Here is a 16962-nt window from a genome sequence, read left to right as displayed (position 1 = left end):
GCATCCTTGTTCACCTGCTTCTCCCCACCTAAAATCTCTTCCATGCTCCTTTCCAAATTCTATCGGTTGTATAAGGCCCAGCTCAAGTGGTTCTTGTGCTCCATGGAGCCTTCCTAGAGCTCTGTAGCCCCTACTGATCTCTCCATCCTCCAAACTTCTCCGTTATTCAGTTTCTCACTGTTGTAGCAGCACAGCACCCTGTCTTATTCTCTGACTGCTCAATTTGTGCTAGATTATCTCCCAGCAGGCTGTGAAGTCTCAGGGATGGGCATATTTCTTCAATTTCTCCTGTTTCTTCCTTCTTTCCATCCCTCCCCCCTAGTCTCTCCCACATTCCTTATAGCCAAGCCCAGGGCCTGGTATAGGAGAAGAGGTGGTCAGTAAGTACTTGTTGATGTGATACAGCCATGAGGCTGAAGCTCAGCTGTCTTCCATAGGGGGATCGGGACCTGTGCAGAAGTTTGTTACCTGGAAACTGAGAAGGGGTAAGTCCCCCCTGGCAGAGTTGGGGTTTGGTTCTCAGAGGACATAACAGTGTGTCCTTGGTTGAGTTCAAGGTATGGGGAGGGGGCCAGTGTGCATGTGGTTTTGGGGAGCATGGGGTCTATGTGGGCAAGGTCTTCAAGTCCTGTCTACATAGAAATGAAGTAATTTCATTCCATGTTGGATTCTGGTTCCCTGTGGGTCCTTTTCACCCCACCTCCAACCCTAGACAGAGAGAGAGCTCAGACCATGCTCTTCCCTGGGTCAGAGGGACACTCCAGCCAATTGTCCAGTGGAGAGACCCGGGTCCAGGCGTGGGAGAGCCGTCTCCCCCTCATCCAGGATTTGGCCCGGCGCCTTCTGACTGATGATGAGGTCCTGGCTGTCACTCGTCACTGCACCCGGGTAGGCCTCCGGGGGCTCCCTCCTTCCCCTTGACCTTTCCCCTCCAACCATTAAACCCCTAATATCTATTCATTTAGAGGAGTAGCTTAGTGGGGGAGTGCTGGTCTTAAGAATCAGGAAGACTTGAACTCAAATCCCACCTCCCATATTTATTAGCTATGGAACCATAAGCAATCCTTCCATTTCTAGGAGCCTAATTTTCTCATCTGTGAGTAGAAATAATGAAGCAACAATCTCAAAAGGTGTCAGAATCAATCGAGATCCGTATCAAGCGCTCCAAACCTTCCATTGCTGTGTGACTGATCATCATTCCTCTAAGTGCCCCAGTACCCTAGCAGGGGAGGCTGTCACTTGCTGTAGCGGTCACCTCCCTGCCTACAGAAGCCCTTCCATCCATACTAGAGGAGATGGTGTTGGATGGAGATGACCAATTAAGCAACAAATATTTATATATATCTGCTATGTACTAGACACTGTCCTAGATGCTCAAGATATAAAAATTCCTTGCCCTGAAGGAATTTTAATGGGAAACAAAATATTCACAGATAGATCTATTAGGAAAGAGGTGGAGATGAGGAGAGAGGGCCTTCCAGGCAAGAGGCACAGGCCATGCCTTTGTACAGAGGCAGAAAATGTAATATTTTATATGGAAAATGGCAAGCATGCCAATTTGCCTTGCAGTCTGTGTAAGGGGGAGTAATTCATAATTAGCTTGCAAAGGCTGGAGGCAGATTGTGAAGGGTTCTGAACAGCAAACAGAGGAGTTTGTAAGTAGTGAAACAAAAGCAGGGACCTATCAGCCAGATGCTTAAGGGTATCCCTCCCTGAGGAAAGCAACCTTTTCTCTACAAAATAATGAACAATTTTGGTTGGACAAGGCCTTCATTTTACAGAGAGGGAAAATGAGGTTCAAAGAAGCTTCCAATTTCATCAAAGCTTGACAGGGGGCATAGAGCTAAAGGACATCAGCACTAAAAAAAACCTTTGAGACCATCTCATCCAACACATTTGTTTAACAGATGGAGGAATGGTGGCTCAGAATCTCTGTGATATTAGCAAGATGTATATGATACATAGAATAGGACATGATCTTAGGCAAGGAACTCTCCTTCCCTGGGCTTGTTTTGTCCTCTGTAAATTAAGGACTTCGATTAGATAATCCCTAAGGTCCCTTCTGGCTCTAAATCCTATGATTCTATGTCTGTAAGGCAAGGGAAGACCCTGTGGATGGCCATATTGAGGCAATTTTTGTATGTGTGACTTTGTGGTATGCGTCTGGGTGTATGTGGTATAAGGGTCAAGGAAAGGAAAAACTCCAACAATTAGAACTATTCCAAAGTGGAATGAGATCTCTTGGGACATAGTAGATACTCTCTTACTAAGGGTCTTCTGGAAAAGGTTGAGCAGCCACTTGTCAAGGTATGATATTAGAATTTAAGAAGAGGAAATGGTTTCATTCTTTATATTTGTGTCTGGAGCACCTAGTATGTTACCTGGCACAGAGGAGATATTTAATAAATGCTTGCTGGTATGGTATAGAAAGGATTCCTTTCTACCTCCAGCTTCAGATGGTACTAGAAGGATGATAAGGTACCCTCCAAGTCTAAGGTGCTACATCTCTGTATTTGTGTTATGTGTGTGGTTTTTGTCTGGGGATGTGTGTGACTGGTAACCAGGAAATGTGCGTGTCACTGTGTTGATGGGCACATGCTAGCTCTGTGTGCGTGCGCCCGCAGTGTATCCATGTCCGTGCATGTCACACTCTGGCCACAAGGGGGCCTCTGTGTGTCTCCTGGCTCCGGGCACCAAGGGGGCGTCTCTGCATTGCTCCTTATCTCCGTGTCATGGACGCAAGGTGGAGCTGTTCTCCACATCATTGCTAGGCAGCTCTTGCGTATGGTTAGGTGGATGGGAACTCTGGGGAGCTCAGCCTATGTGGGCTGTAGACCTGGAAGATACTGGAGGTCCTCCCTTCTCCCACCCCCAGCCTCACCTTCCGTTCTGACCAGAAATTCCTAGACGGCGACTTCATCCCCCAAACTCCCAGCCCACTGCCAGCCCAGTGTCCACCTCTAGACAAATAGAGTCCAGTGTTTGAATTAAAACACAGTCACTTTAGAGTAAGTCCCTAACGTGGCCAAATTGCCTACAGAGGACTGCTTTCTGCAGAATTATTGAAATGCCCAAGGCCCTTTCTCCACTCTCGCCTAGGATGAGCCAGACCACCAGGCTCCTCCCTCCCCTCTTCTAGCCTAAGTCACCCTGTCCATTTCCCTATACCAGCAGGAAATGTTTCCAGTACCAAGGAGAGCAAAAGCAGCCAAGGAGTCATGTTTTAAGATTCTGACAATGGGACTGTTGGACTAGACAGAGGACCTCCAACTTCCTTCAGCTCCCATCTTGCATACAGGCCAGAAGTCCTTTCATTGTCTGATTCTTAGTCATTATGTCTGCAGTATGTCCATGAGGGCGGAGTGGAGGACCTGGTGCGGCCACTGCTGGCCATCCTGGACCGGCCAGAGAAATTGCTGCTGCTTCGGGACATCAGGTACGGGCACCAAGAAGAGGCAGCATCCAGAAGGATCTGTCATCACACACACACACACACACACACACACACACAGACACACACGCACACACACACACACACACACACACAGACACACACACACATCCCTTCCTTTTCTGGAGCTGAGCCTTCTGTCTCACCACCTGTTTCTTTCCTGCACCCTCCAGGAGTGCAGTAACCCCTGGAGACCTCAGCAAATTTGACAGCCTCGTGATGCCCATGGAGCTTGAAGCATATGAAGCACTCAAAAGCCGAGCAGGTGTGTGTGGGTATGTGTGTATGTATGTGGTGTGAATGGATCTCTTGGGATTCCATAAAAATTCACTCATACTGTATGGTATGATGTTTTATGCCTGACAAAGAAGGCCTTGGGTCAGTGAGGTCACTCACCATCTGATTCCCCACAGTGAGGCCTCCAGCTCTTCGACCTGCCCGGCAAGACACACCACCCAAGCGCCACCTCATCACACCTGTGCCTGGTTAGTGTCTGAAGCAAGAGGTAGGAGAGGGGAAAAAGAGAAGAAAGCACTATATCAGAGGCCCAGACTCTGAATTCTAAACAGAGAATGCCTTATGGGTTATGAGTAGGTGGGTGGGGAATGATTCTGTCCCAGGGTGAAGGAGGAAGGAGGCAGTTTGTGTTTTCTTATTTTCTTTTTTTAAAAAATTATTTTATTTGTTTTTAATTTTCTACAATCACTTCCGCATATCTTAAATTTTTTTTTTTCCGCTCCCTTCCCCTCCTTCCCTCCTCCCTCAGTTTGGATTTTCAAACCATGTTTTTTACTAGTCTCACATAAACACGGGCTGGGCTCTACTGGTGCTATGTAAATAGTAAAGGAGAGGGAAAAGGCGATTTCAGTTGTACCTAAATTAGCTTGGGGGTGGTAGTGGTGAGAGCTGGAATCTTAAGAGTTTCAGAATTCGAAGGACCATTAGAGGACATCTAGTTCTCTTCATAACTGAGCAGAAATCTCTGCTCCTCAGCCTTGGACTGACTTCAAATGATAACAGGTCTAAATGTTTCTCCCAATATGAATTGTGTTCACTGGAATGCCACATTCTCATCCCTAGGATGAGTGCAGTCTCTCCCTATACTTAGATTCTCCCAGGGTTTACCATTGAAGTTTACCATCTAAGCCTTACTTGCTAAATTGTTATGAGCCTTTGACAGGTGCCATGCCTTTCTCAGGCAGTTGGATCTGGCCTTCCAATACCATCCAACAATCATTACCATGCACTGTATATATGAATGTATGTATACATATACACATATATGTGTGTGTTGTGTGTGTCTATGGATGGCATTAAGGATACAGAAACAAAAGAAGAACTTGTCTTTGAGCTCAAAAGCTCACATTCAATTGGGAAAGATCATGTGAACAGCATATATTTGTGATCATATATGAACAGGAAGAGGGCACTCCCAGCAGCTGAGAATCAGGACAAGCTTCCTAGCGGAGGTGGCAACACATAAGCTGGGTTTTGAAAGAAGTCAGGGCTTCTAGCAGAAGTGTGGAGAAGAGTCCATGCTAGGCAAGGAGGAGAACCTGGGCAAAAACATGGTGGTGACATCTGGAATGTCACATACAGGGAGCTGCAGCTAGGTCAGTTTGACTAAAACATCAAGAAGGGCAGTGACACACAATGAGCTGGAAAGGCCGGCTGGAGCTAGATTGTAAAGAAAAACGCCAAGTTAAAGAATTTCTATTTTACCCTAGAGCAGGGATGGGGAACCTTGGGCCTGGAGGCTGGCCCTCTAGGTCTTCAAGTGCAGTGCTTTGACCAAATCCATACTACACAGAACATTTGGCCTTGACACCAAAGGTTCCCACCCCTGTCCTAGAGATAATAGGGAAGCATTCAAATTTCTTGGATAGGGGAGTGACATGGTCAGATTTGTGCCTTAGGAAGATAACCCTTAGCAGCTCTGTGGAGGAAGGATCAGACAGAGGAGAGGAGACTGTAAGGAGGGAATCTAGTCAGTAATAACTAGCCATTTATACAGTTAGCTTTGAAGATACAAATTGCTTTGCTTGTGCAAATATTAGCTCATTTTATCCCCAACATCCCTGGGAGGTAAGTGGCATTTGTTATTATCTCCATTTTGCAGATGATGAGAATGGGAGAGAGGTTAAGTGACTTGCCTAGGGTCACACAGCTAGTAAGTGTCTGAGGTCAGTGATTTATCCACTGAACCACCTAGCAGTTATTGCAATAGTATCCATGAAAGATGCTGAAGGCTGAGGCAGACCAACAGCTCCAGGAAGCCCTTTCCCCAGACCTATGTGGCCGGTATTCCTTCCTGCTTTGGGCCTGTCAGGTTCCAGGTGCCCAGGTGAGGGCTCATTTGTAGACCCTCCTCAGATCTGATTTCAAAAACACGAAAGCCTGGTTTCAGCAGATCAGACAAATGGAGGCGCCTAGCTTTGGTAGGTCACTGTGGTTCAGGAGAAAGGACCTTGGGTTTGGAATTAAAGGACTGGAATTCCAGGATTCCGCTACTTATCCACCTTTGTGACCTTGCGTAGTCACTGTAAGCGCTTTGTGCCTCAGTTTCCTCATCTGTAAAATGAGGACATTTGACCAGAGCAGTCTGGGGTCTCTTCCTGGGGAGAGGGAGCGGGTGTACCGGGGTCCTAGGACACAGAGTCGGGGTGCGGGAGGCGGAGAGCCGCGTCAGCCGAGCCTGGTCTGGCCCCTGCCACTACACCGAGGGCCAGGGGCGCAGGGGTGACGCCGGCCCCCCTTTGCTCCACAGACAGCCGGGGAGGCTTCTACCTGCTCCCGGTGAACGGCTTCGCCCAGGAGGACGACGAGGAGGCGGCGGTGGGTGCGCTGGGCGAGCGCGTGGCTGGGCTGCGGGTCTCGCCGCCGGCCGACGCCCGGAGGCCCCCGGCTCCCGCATCTGCCCCCCGCCGCCCGCACAAGCCCTTCCCCGCGCTGCGGGACTTTCCCGTGGACGCCTTCTCCTGCCCCGGCCGGCGCAGCGCGTCTCCCCCGCCGCCGCCGCCCCGGCCGCCCCCTGTAGCCCCTCGACCCCCGAGGCCCAACTGGCTGCTCAGCGAGCCCCCGGAGCGCAGCCGGAGCCGGGGCCGCAGCCGGAGCCGCAGCCGGAGCCGCGCCAAGTCCCCGGGCAGCAGGCGCTCCCCATCCCCGGCTCCGGGCGACGGGCGCTACGCCAAGTCCCGCCGCTCCCGGCTTCCCTTCCCCGGCCCGGCCCCGGCCCGGCTGGGAGGCCCCCAGGAGCCGGAGACGCCCCCGGACGGCGGGGGAGCAGGGGAGCTCAGGACCGTCACTCTGTCCAAGCTCAGACAATCCCTGGGTGAGCGGGCAGTTGGGAGGGGTCGCCGAGGGAGGGCCGTGATGGGGTGGACGTGCTGGCCACGGCGCCCCGGAGCTGAGTCTCGGCTCTCGTGCCCCACTCCCAGGAATCAGCATTTCCGGGGGGATCGAGTCCAAGGTACAGCCCATGGTGAAGATCGAGAAGATCTTTCCCGGAGGGGCAGCCTTCCTCAGCGGGGCTCTGCAGGTAGGGCCGAGGTATATCCGTGGGGAGGGAGGCATTCCAACCTCAGTCCCAAACACGGGCCACCATGGTGGGGAGGGGGCGGCAGAGACTAGAGGAAGAGCAGTGTCGTGGGATCAGAAGTGACTTCAAAGGCCCTAGCCACCCACCTACAAGCCACACCTCTCTGGGCCTCAGTTTCCTCATATGTAGAAACGAAGAGATTACAGTTTGACTTAAGATCCCTTTCCCTTCTATGTCCAATGATCCCATGACTAAGCATAATGGGGTGGGGGTGGTAGGAGGGAGAATTGTCTTGGGTGGAGCACCCCCCCCCCCACACACACCAGTCCTGGCACAAAGGGACCATTGTCTTTGTCTCACCACCCCCTACACAGCAAGAAAAAAAACCACCCAACAAAAATCTCATTGTCAGTGTTGTCCCCCCCCCCCCACTTCCCTTGGATACTTCCAACTCCTCCTCCAGTCTCAGATTGGGAAGTGGGGTGAGAGGCCAGAGCCCTGGAGAGGGGACTGCAGCAAGGAAGGAGCTAAGGCTGTGACCTCTCCATTAGGCTGGCTTTGAGCTTGTGTCTGTGGACGGGGAGAGCCTCCACCAGGTGACTCACCAGCGAGCTGTGGACACCATCCGAAGGGCATACCGAAACAAGGCTCGGGAGCCCATGGAGATAGTGGTCAGGGTGCCCCCCCCTTCTCCTTCAGCACCTTCCACAACCTCTTAGCCCCAGGTCACACTCCTTCCATGACCTGATCCTTCCAACAAGTTAGTGATCAGGGTCATTCCCAAGCACTACAAAAAGTTCCTGGATGACCACAACCACTTTTCTTAATCCATCTTATCCTAGAACCTCACCTCTCTCAGAAACAGGGCAGATCTTTGGTCAGGACAGAAAGTGAATTATGGTGCTACTAACCAGCTTTCCCTACTCTCTACCCTCCATTAGAGCCTCAAGCCTTGGCCTATGGCTGAGTATGGGGGGGAGGGGGCAGGGCTCTTCCTCTGGGCCCTGATAGGATCCTCCAGGCCTCTTCAGGTGAGAGAGGGGCAGGGATCATCCCTTGCTTCTGGCAATTACTTAGTTAAGGGTTAAGAATGCAAGGGGAGAACTGCCCTGGTACCTCAGACCCTGTGTATTCCATTCAAGTCATGCTCCATAAGGACTTCCAGCCTTTTTCTACTGGACTTGTAGCAGAACCTCCCCAAAGTGGAGTGGGAACTAAGGAGGAGACAGCAATAATGTGTGCATGTTGTGTGTGTGTGTTACGTGTGGCTGTGTGTGTGTGTGGGCAGAGTAGAGGCTTTCCCCCTCCCTATACACATTTTCAGTGTACTCATTTTCTTAAAAACAAATTTTTTTAATTTTTTTCTTTGGGTTTGTACAAGAAATTTACAAGTGTGAAAAATATACAATTTAAAAGATGCCATACACTCAGGAAGGAGGGTGGGGTGATGTTAGAGACCGGAATAGTAACAAACACAAATAAATGACAAGTCTCTGAGTTCTTCCTTTGGTCTGAAGGCAGCTCCTGGTCACACAGGGGGCTATGGAATGGGGTTCTAGAGAGAGGAACCTGATGGAGACCAAGGCATCTTCATCCCAGGTCCCTCATCCTTAACCCAGAACATGGAAGGGAGGCACATACTGAGGGAAGGAGGGAAAGAGGGTTCTCTCTCTGGCATGGAATCCATAGGCTCTCAATGCTAGGGACAGATTTGATAGGTATTATGGGGGCAGATTTGGAATGGTGATGTGTAAGGTGAGCAGGAAGTGGTCTTCACATCTCCCCCCCAGAGAGAGCATGAGCATGCCTGATGTCATCCTACCAATAATCATATGGGGCCATCAGTTCTACGAAATGCTCCCTTTGGGCACAGAACTGACCTGGAAACTTATCCCTGCACTCATCCTAAAGGCCAGACCAGGACAAAGAAAGGTGGAGAGGTGAGAGTCCCTGGATTCAGAGGCCTCTAAGCTGGTTCCCATCCCCTGCCTCATGGCTCCTCTAACCTATGAGTCTTCAAATCTCTGTGGCTGTGATCTCCTCCAGGTGGACACAGGGTGGGGTTTCAGGCAAGCTGTAATCTGCCAGCTCTCGGGCCTCTAGCTCCAGGCTGAGCTGCCGAAGCTCCTGCTCCAGCTGCCGATTGCGCCGGTACATTTGGATGTAGCTGTGCTGCAGCTGCTTCTGGTAGCGAATGACTTGCTCCTTCTCTGCCTGCCAGGCCAGGCGCTCACTCTCAAAGCTTCCCTGCTGCTCCTCAGCTCGACGACGTTCCTGCTGCAGCTCAGCCCTCAGCCGCTCTACCTGGGCCCGAAGGCTCCCCCCCGCCCCAGCTGCTGCTGCTCTCTGAGCTTTGGCCTCATCACTCTCTGACAGCAGGAAGGGGTCAGGGGTGGGCACAGGTATAGGCTCTGAGCCCCCCCGAAGTCCTGCCACAGCCATGTCCAGCTGTCCAGCCTTCTCGCGAAGCCATTCAGCCTCATTCTTTCTGCGTTGTAACTCATGAGTGCAGACCTCAAGCTCCAGCTCCCGTGCTCGGGCTGCCTCCTGCAGCCCTCGAGCCCGCCCCTCGCTAGCCCTTAGGGAAGCCCGGGCCTCCCGAAGTGCCACCCGCAGCGCTGCCAGCTCACTGCCCTTCTGAACCAACTCCGCCTGGGACTCCTTTAGCTGCTGCTTCAACAGGGAGATCTCCCCCGATTTCTGGCAGACCTTAGGGGTGAGGGGGAACCAGTGGTGAGTGATGACCTCACACCCAACAGGAGGAGAGGGTCAGCAGAGGCAAGAGAATGCAGGTAAAAGATGTGGAGGCAAACCACCTTACTTTGAGCCCCAGCCCCCCCATTTACTAGCTGGAAAACCTTGGGTAATTATGTTATTTAAAATAGTGAGGGTGAAACCCTAACCTCTGCCTGAAAAGCAGATGCCAGTCTCATTCCCAAAGGCTCACCCCAGATTCTCAGCCTATCCTCTTCCCCTAGATTCCCCAGGGTCCCCAAACCCACCTCCCACTTGGTCTCCTCGAGTCGAGGACCGAGCTCACTCTGCTCCCGCTCAAAGGCTGCACATCGTCGTTCCAGTTGTTCTCGCTCCTGCAGCAGCTGTGCAAAGTCGTCCTGCAGCTGGCGTTTTTCCTGCTGCAGCTGGAACACCTGCAGCTGCAGCAGTTGCTGTGCCCGCTGAGCTCTCTGAGTTGCCTGCATCACCTGGGCTACACAGCCTTCCTGGAGCTCCTCCCGTTCTCGCTGCCAGCGCCTCTGCTTTTCTTCATACACCTGGGGGGACAGTACCATTCCAGACATTCACAAATACTAAGTTCATCTATCCCCCTAAACTTAGGCAAATATCCCATTGGCTCTCTACCTTCTCACATGTATAAAGTGCTTGGAGGTTTTCTTACAACCCAGTGATTTGGTCAACTGTCATCTCCATTTCACAAATGAGAAAACAGGCTCAGAGGCAGTGATGTGACCATCATTACAAAGCCACTAGGTGTGGGTATGGTATTTGAGACCAATATTTTCAACTATTCCACACCTTCTCTGTGTGCACTCCTTGTACATACCTCAGCACATGCTTCAATCCTGACCTCAATGTCTCCATGAACAACATGGTATCACAGATAACTCTTAAGCAATACACTAGGTAACTCACAGTGGCATGTCTGGGTCCCCTCATGGGCCAGACAGCCTATGCTCAGAGAGGTCAGCCTTGCTCTAATATTAAGCTGGAGCCAGCCAGGTAGTGATAATCAGCTGCTGCTGCCACCCTAGTGTACAGTCCAGCACCAAAGATTTGAGGGATTGAAGGGTAGTGGAGGGAACTTTGGACTAGGGAGGGTCTAGTTCTAGACCTGCCATCAACTTAATATATGACCCTGGACAAGTTAGTTCTTTCATTGCTCCAGGCCTTAGTTTCCTTATCTGTAAAACAGGGGGTGGTGGTGGTGGTGGTGGTGGTATACTAACACCTGGTCTGCCTCCCTCAAAGTACTGATATAAAACAATTTTATCAACTGTAAAGTGAAGCACCCTCAGGGAAGGTTCTATCACTCCTTTTGAATTATCTCTTGTTTTAGATTATTCAAGTTATCTGTCTTTTATCTCCAAAAGTAACTTTCAAAGCATGTTCCCATTTCTCATCCCTCAAGAAGAGAGAAGAGAATCTGAAAGAAGCTCACAAAGTTGCCCAGAGAAACACAGCACACTGAGGCATGAAGGATTAGACCCAGGTTTTTTTCCACTCAGCCTCTGTCTACTCAGTTCAGCCCCTCCCTTCAGGCAGGGCATGGGGGCAGAGGCAGAGTGGGGAGTCAATCACCTGGCATATGGCAGCCTCATTTTCATCCAGGCTGTCCCGAAGTTGCTGCAGTTCTGCCTCCCGTTCTCGAAGCTTCTCCTGCAGAGCACATCGCAGCAGAGACTCATCTGGCAGGGGTGGGGGAGGAGGTGGAGGGGGGCCAGGGAGAGGAGATCGATCCCCACAAGAACCACTGTCTGGAGAGACCCTCGTGCCCCCACCACTGAGGAGGCCTCCCCGGGATCCTGTGCTCTTGCTGGATGATGAACGCCCACTGTCTGAGTGCGAGGGACCCATGGGGACCCCACGGTGGCTGCCCCCGGTACCAGACAGCACCCCTCGCCCAGGGCCATCAGTAGGTAGGTGCCCTACTGGAGAACCTCCTACTGGTTCAGCTCCCCCAGTGCTATAGGTGGGCAAGCTAGACAATGAGTTTCGGCCAGAGTCAGACAGCGTCCCTGAGGGGCAACCATTGGCCCAGCTGCTTAGGGTCAGAGCCTTGTCAGCAGAGGACGAAGAAGAGGAGGATGAGGAGGAAGCAGGGCCCCCAAACAGCTGGGTGAGACTACCCTGGCTCCCTGACATCCCCCCAACACCAGCCCGTGGCCCCAGGAATGCCGGCAAGGATGGTGGCCCCCGAGGCTTGGGCAGCACAGGTTTGAAGGCTGTGGGCCGGATCAGACTCTTCTCCATGTTCTGAAACAGAGTAACAAAGTACTACCACCTAGCTACTAGGAGGTACCCTCTCCCAAGTCCTATGTGCTCCCTTTATCTATATCCTGACAATCCCTTGGTCGAGGAAGCAGAGCTAATCATCAAAGGTACTATATCCCATCCCACCTCCTCCTTTCATTGAACATTGTGAAAAGTCATTTGGATTTGAAAGGAAGGGTCCCATTCTTACCTTCTCCAACTTTCCAGACACAGGGATGAGCTTTGGAGGTGGGCCCCTGAGATGGGCGCTTCGGGCTTGCTGCTCTCGGGAATCCTCAGTGTCACTACAGGGGCTGGAGGGTGAATCTCCCCGAAAGTCCTCATTGATGTATGTGAAGCCAGCATTTCCCACAGGCTTTCTGGTGGGTACTGGGGGGCACAGTGGCTCCTGGGCCCTACAACCACCCCCTCGAAGTAGTAGACCATCCTGTTGCCGGAAGAAGGGAGGTCCCGAGGGGGCAGGCCCTCCTCCAGGGCAGGGCCTGCCTGAAATAAGGCTGCTCACACTGCCCATGGTGGGCAGGTGGGGTGGGTGTGAGACTGTGCTCTCAGGGGTAGCTTCCAGGGGCACGGGCAGAGTCTGGACGATTGCCATGGTTGGAAGGACTGTGGCCTGGCCACAGGCCTTGAAGGCAACCTGCTGTGCAAGGAAGAAGGCCATGGTCAAAGCTTCCCATTCCTAAGCCTCTCTGCCAGACCTCTACTTCCCACTATAACCCACTGTTGAAACAGTACCCACCCAAAATTCCTCTGCCAACTCCCCATCCCCAGTTCTTCTCTATGCCCTTGACCCTAAGCCCCAGCCACCACCAAACAGCCCCAATTCTAAGCCTCCTCATCCTAAGCCTGTCCTGTGTCCTATTAAGCCCTGCTTCCAAACCCTGAAAACTTACCTCCCAACATATACACACATACAAACAGATGGACATGTCTAGTTCCTTGCTCCTTGTTAAGGCTAAAGGGAAAGGTCATGACTTCTCATGTCTCTAGAGCTCCCTTCTATCTCAATAGGGGCCAAGGGTCTGAGATAGATTTAAACTTTATGGGAAATAGGCTTCTCTTGGAAGGAGGATGGGAGAACAGAAGGGGAGGAAGAGTACAGAGAGGCTGGAAAAGGTGTCAAGAGCAAGGGCCAGATAGGGGGAGAGAAGTGGCCAAGCCGGCCCAACTGGTCAGATGAGTCTGGGGCCTCCAGGTAGGGCAGAAACCCCAGTCCGAGGTTTCAGGTCTTGCTGAGCCCCTACACTAAGGTCTAGGGCTCTTGTCCCCTCTGAGGTAGGCAGGTCTCTCTGGCTCAGCCCTTAGGAAGGGAAAACTCACTACCCACTGCAAGAGAGACACCACACACATACTATCCCTGTTCCCAGATGGTAATTAGGGAACGGAGAGCTGCCTGTGCCCTTCCTCCTCAAATCATACCAGTCAATGCACTGCTCCCCAAATTAATCAGTGGTCATTTGCCTCCCCATAAAAACCACCTACCCCCAGTTTTCAAGAAGTTGGGCTAGACTGAACCCTAAAACATTTAACTCTTAACCACCCTAGATGTCTCTGCCCCCAAAGAAAATTTGAGGGTTTAATGAACCCCTTCCTAGCTCACCAGGGACACAGAGTTTCCATGACAAACCCTGCCCTATCCCCAATATCACCTACTAAACCTCTCACCATCAGATTAGTCCTAAGGAACAGAGACAACCCCAGTAAGGAAGACTTGTCAGCTATGACCTGTAGAGAGTTCTTAAAAACACAGGCTCTAACTCTCCCCCTCCAAATGTTCCCAGGATCTAGCTGGAGCTAAACCGAGGAGGGTCTGGTGACCCTTGACCCTCAGCTTCATCTCCTTCTTAGGTTGGGAAGAGGAAGTGCCCATCTGGAACCCCAGCCCTTCCTGAGCCCTCCAAGGGTTTTAGACATCTGTTCAAGCCATCAGGACATGATCTGGAGATAAACGAAAGAGTGTGTGCGTGTGTGTGTGCTCTCAACACAAAGCACTGAAGCTGTATATGTATGAATTCACACATGAAGTACGTTTTTTCCCATTCCCCGCTCAGTGAAGGCCACATACAAATCCACTCCCCCCCCTTTTTAAACCTGTCCTCTCCCCATTTTCAGAATCAAACTATCTCAAGAACTGGAAAGGCATTGAGACAGATATCTAGTATAAGGTGAACCTGAACTCCTGGAGGCCCTTCAACTCCACTTCTCTCTTCCTTACCTCAGCCCCTCCCTCCCCAAATGAAAACACGACAGTGGGCTGGTGAAGTCTCTGTGAGAGCATCAGGTTCCCTCCAGCTGCAGCTGAAGACCAGAGAGCCTGATGCACCACAGCTCAGGCCCCGGACACCTCCTGGGGGTGGGGGGGTTTTAAGAAGATGATATGCCACCCTTAAGGTTACCAGGCACAGAGGAGTGGATCCGCCCCCCCCCCCCACAATGGTGGGTGGGTGGCTGTCTTAAGGGGTCACTAGGCGGACTAGTTTTCCCCATCTGCCTCCTTGTGAGCACAAGGAAAGTGCGGAGCGCTGGGTGGGAGGGAGGCAGGGAGACGCGGAAAGCTGGCAGAAGTGGAAGGGGGAGAGGGGGCGGAGACGAGCAGGGCAGCCGGAGTCTGGAAGTCCAGACTAGGCCGGAGCCTGGGGGGGCCGGGCTCCCGCTCTCTCCTTCCAAGCTGGAGGGAGGGGCTATCGGAGGCTCCATTTTGAGCAGCGTCTGTGTCTGCTCGGGGGGAAGGGGCCCCTCGGCTCCCCTCCCCCACCCCCACCCCCAGGTCGGACTTCGGGGCCAGGGCCAGGCTGGGCGCGCTCCAGCTGCCGGCGCCGCCGCCCCCCACCCCCACCCTGGGGGTCTGGAGTTCAGGAAGCTGCCTCCCAAACCCGCGGGGCTGCGGGGCGAGCGTGGGGGAGCGGAATCCAACCCCCGGACACCGAGCGGGAGGCTCCTCTCTGCGCCCCCCGACTAGCACGGAGTCTGCTAACGAAGGGCCTCGGCTGCTCCTAACTCCGGGGGCGCCGCGGCATCCCTCCCCGCGCCTGCCCCCCTCACCTCCGCCGCGCTGCTCCATGCTCACACCCCGGAGGCTCCCTCGGAGCCCTCGCTGCAGCCCGGATCCTCGGACGCCCCGAGAGCTTGACCGGGGCTCCGCCTCCCCTCCCCCCGGCTCCCGTCCCCTCCCCCTCCCTGACCCAAGCAAGGGAGGGGCAGAGCCCGGGGAAGGGGGAGGTAGCCCCGCCCCCAGCGCCTGGGCTCCGACACGCGCGCAGCCCACGTCACCCGTGTTCTGTAAGCACACAGACGTGCACATGTAAGCACGGATGCGCGCTGTTGCTCGCGCGGGATTCACGCACGTCAAACGCGGCCCCAAACAGGTCCGGAGTCTAGAAGTGGGGAGCACGCCTTCCCACGAAGCCACGCGGGGTGTGCACGAGAGCATGCAGAGGTGGGGGGCGGCCTGCGAGGGTCAGCACGGCCTTCCCCCGCCCCAAGGGGCCTAAGGCTGGCCGCTGGCCCGAGTACCAGCACAAAAGGCCTTGCGGCTCCTCCCCTTCCCAGCCCGGTCAGGCCGGCCCGAGCATCGGAGCCCCCCACCCCTTCCCATTCTCCTGCGGAGGGGGGCGGGAGAGAAGGATCCCGAGCGACCCCGACACCCCAAGGGGGGCCTCAGTTGCTGGCGTGACCCAGGGCCGGACAGGGGCCGATGCAGGGGCCCCTCTTCCTGTGTTCCTGCCCCGCTTGAGACGTCTAAGGGAAGGGTCCCCCCACTCCCCAAACTGCCGAAGCAAGACGAGATTAGGAGACCGTGTACCGACGGCCGCGGCCCAGCCCCGGGCACATCGCCCCACCACCACCACCACCACGTGACGGGCCTCCAGGCCTCGGCCCTCGGCCCGGGAGGGGAGGGCGGTCGGACGGCCGTTCTCCCCGCCCCGGTCCCCCGGCAGTCTTGGCCTTCCCAACCTCAGGGCTATTTTTAGCTCCCTGGAAAGAGTCTTGTTTTCCTTTTTTTCCCTCGAAAGGGGAAGACAGCCCCGCCCCGGCCCCGAAGGCACCGCCCCCGTCGGGACCAGCCACGCCCCCAAGCCCTCCCGCTCCGAAAACCTCGCCACTTCGGACACAGACCAGGCTTTCCGCCCATCACTGCCCCATCCTCCGACGGCTTCTCGCTACAGCCCTGCTCCCTCTCGAAGGCCGCGGGCCCGGATGGGCGGGGGGAGCTCTTTGCCCCCACTAGGCTTCCTGGGGCCGAGCCAGGCCTTCGGGTTCGCCAACACCCCGCCCCCTCCCGGCCCGGCGCCCACGTGTCCGCGCGGAGACACGTGATCCCAGTTTACCGCCTGGCCGGCCGGGAAGCCAGAACTGGGCCAAAATCTCCCAGGCTCCGCCCCCGGCCCTATCCCGCCCCCTCCACCCGTCGGGTCTTGGCTAGCGCACGAGGCTTCCGGTGCACGCTCGGGGGGCGCCCGCGGCTTTCTTTGTGCGAGCTGGCTCTCTCGGCGCGCCGGGGGCGGGGGGCGGCTGGGGAAGGTGGGTCTCCGGACTAGTTGGCGCGGCCCGGGCCGGGCCGCCAGTGCTCTCCTGCAGCCCGCAGGCGCCGGCCTTCCCCTCCTGCCGCCCAGTCCGACCTGCCTCGGAGGGAGCCCTCCCCGAGCCCGCACTCACCGAGGGCTGCCCCGAGCTTCTGGCTCAGTCTTCCGCCCGGCTGAGGCCTCCCAGCTGCTCCGCCCGCTGCCATCGCCTGCCCAGGCGGGAGGGGAGGGGCGGGGCGGGGCCGGCGGAGCCGCACCCGAGGGCCTGCGGCGAGTGAGGGCCCCGCCTGGCCCCCGCGACCCGGACCCCGAAGGACTTTGCGGCCCTAGAGGCCCTGCTCGGAAGGAAGACCGAGATCCCAGGACACCAACACCCAGGCCTTAAACTTTAGTTTGGGCCCACAGCGCCCCGCCCCCCCATGCTGCTAGAAGCAAAACTA

At 54.6% G+C, this 16962-nt stretch overlaps 2 protein-coding genes across 10 annotated transcripts in view; one reads left to right on the top strand and one right to left on the bottom strand.

Annotated features, from left to right (window-relative positions):
• PDZD7 (PDZ domain containing 7) overlaps nt 1-8344 on the top strand; it is a 23328-nt gene extending 14984 nt beyond the window's left edge. The window contains exons 10-17 of one of the 2 annotated variants that reach the window (XM_072620257.1): nt 438-485; nt 713-888; nt 3345-3436; nt 3625-3716; nt 3865-3936; nt 6219-6782; nt 6889-6989; nt 7541-8344. In XM_072620257.1, coding sequence (XP_072476358.1) covers nt 438-485; nt 713-888; nt 3345-3436; nt 3625-3716; nt 3865-3936; nt 6219-6782; nt 6889-6989; nt 7541-7708 — 1313 coding nt within the window. In that variant the 3' untranslated portion in view covers nt 7709-8344. The remainder of the gene's footprint in view (nt 1-437; nt 486-712; nt 889-3344; nt 3437-3624; nt 3717-3864; nt 3937-6218; nt 6783-6888; nt 6990-7540) is intronic. The other variant, XM_072620251.1, reaches the window with a different exon arrangement.
• On the bottom strand, nt 8322-16962 carry LZTS2 (leucine zipper tumor suppressor 2). 8 transcript variants are annotated; one of them, XM_072620279.1, is made up of 5 exons: nt 16656-16962; nt 12190-12639; nt 11307-11981; nt 9992-10261; nt 8322-9698 (listed from the first exon to the last, which is right to left on the bottom strand). In XM_072620279.1, exons 2-5 carry the CDS (start codon nt 12592-12594, stop codon nt 9006-9008), a joined length of 2043 nt encoding a protein of 680 aa, XP_072476380.1. In that variant the 5' UTR covers nt 12595-12639; nt 16656-16962; the 3' UTR covers nt 8322-9005. The 8 variants fall into 8 exon arrangements, with proteins under 8 accessions (XP_072476380.1, XP_072476397.1, XP_072476405.1 ...); XM_072620296.1 differs by having other exon boundaries at nt 12190-12636; XM_072620304.1 differs by lacking the exon at nt 16656-16962 and adding an exon at nt 16116-16599.

The sequence above is a fragment of the Notamacropus eugenii genome, chromosome 1 (genome assembly GCF_028372415.1).
Source record: "Notamacropus eugenii isolate mMacEug1 chromosome 1, mMacEug1.pri_v2, whole genome shotgun sequence".
NCBI lineage: Eukaryota > Metazoa > Chordata > Mammalia > Diprotodontia > Macropodidae > Notamacropus > Notamacropus eugenii.
This window is presented reverse-complemented; position numbering and strand designations above follow the sequence as displayed.

Excerpts from the sequence above, each read along its gene's own strand:
- LZTS2 (XM_072620271.1), bottom strand. The coding sequence starts at position 12,660 with ATGGCCTTCTTCCTTGCACAGCAGGTTGCCTTCAAGGCCTGTGGCCAG. Across the intron at positions 11,982-12,189 it reads TGTCTGGAAAGTTGGAGAAG|AACATGGAGAAGAGTCTGAT; the intron begins GTAAGAATGGGA and ends ACTCTGTTTCAG. Across the intron at positions 9,699-9,991 it reads TCGAGGAGACCAAGTGGGAG|GTCTGCCAGAAATCGGGGGA; the intron begins GTGGGTTTGGGG and ends CTCACCCCTAAG.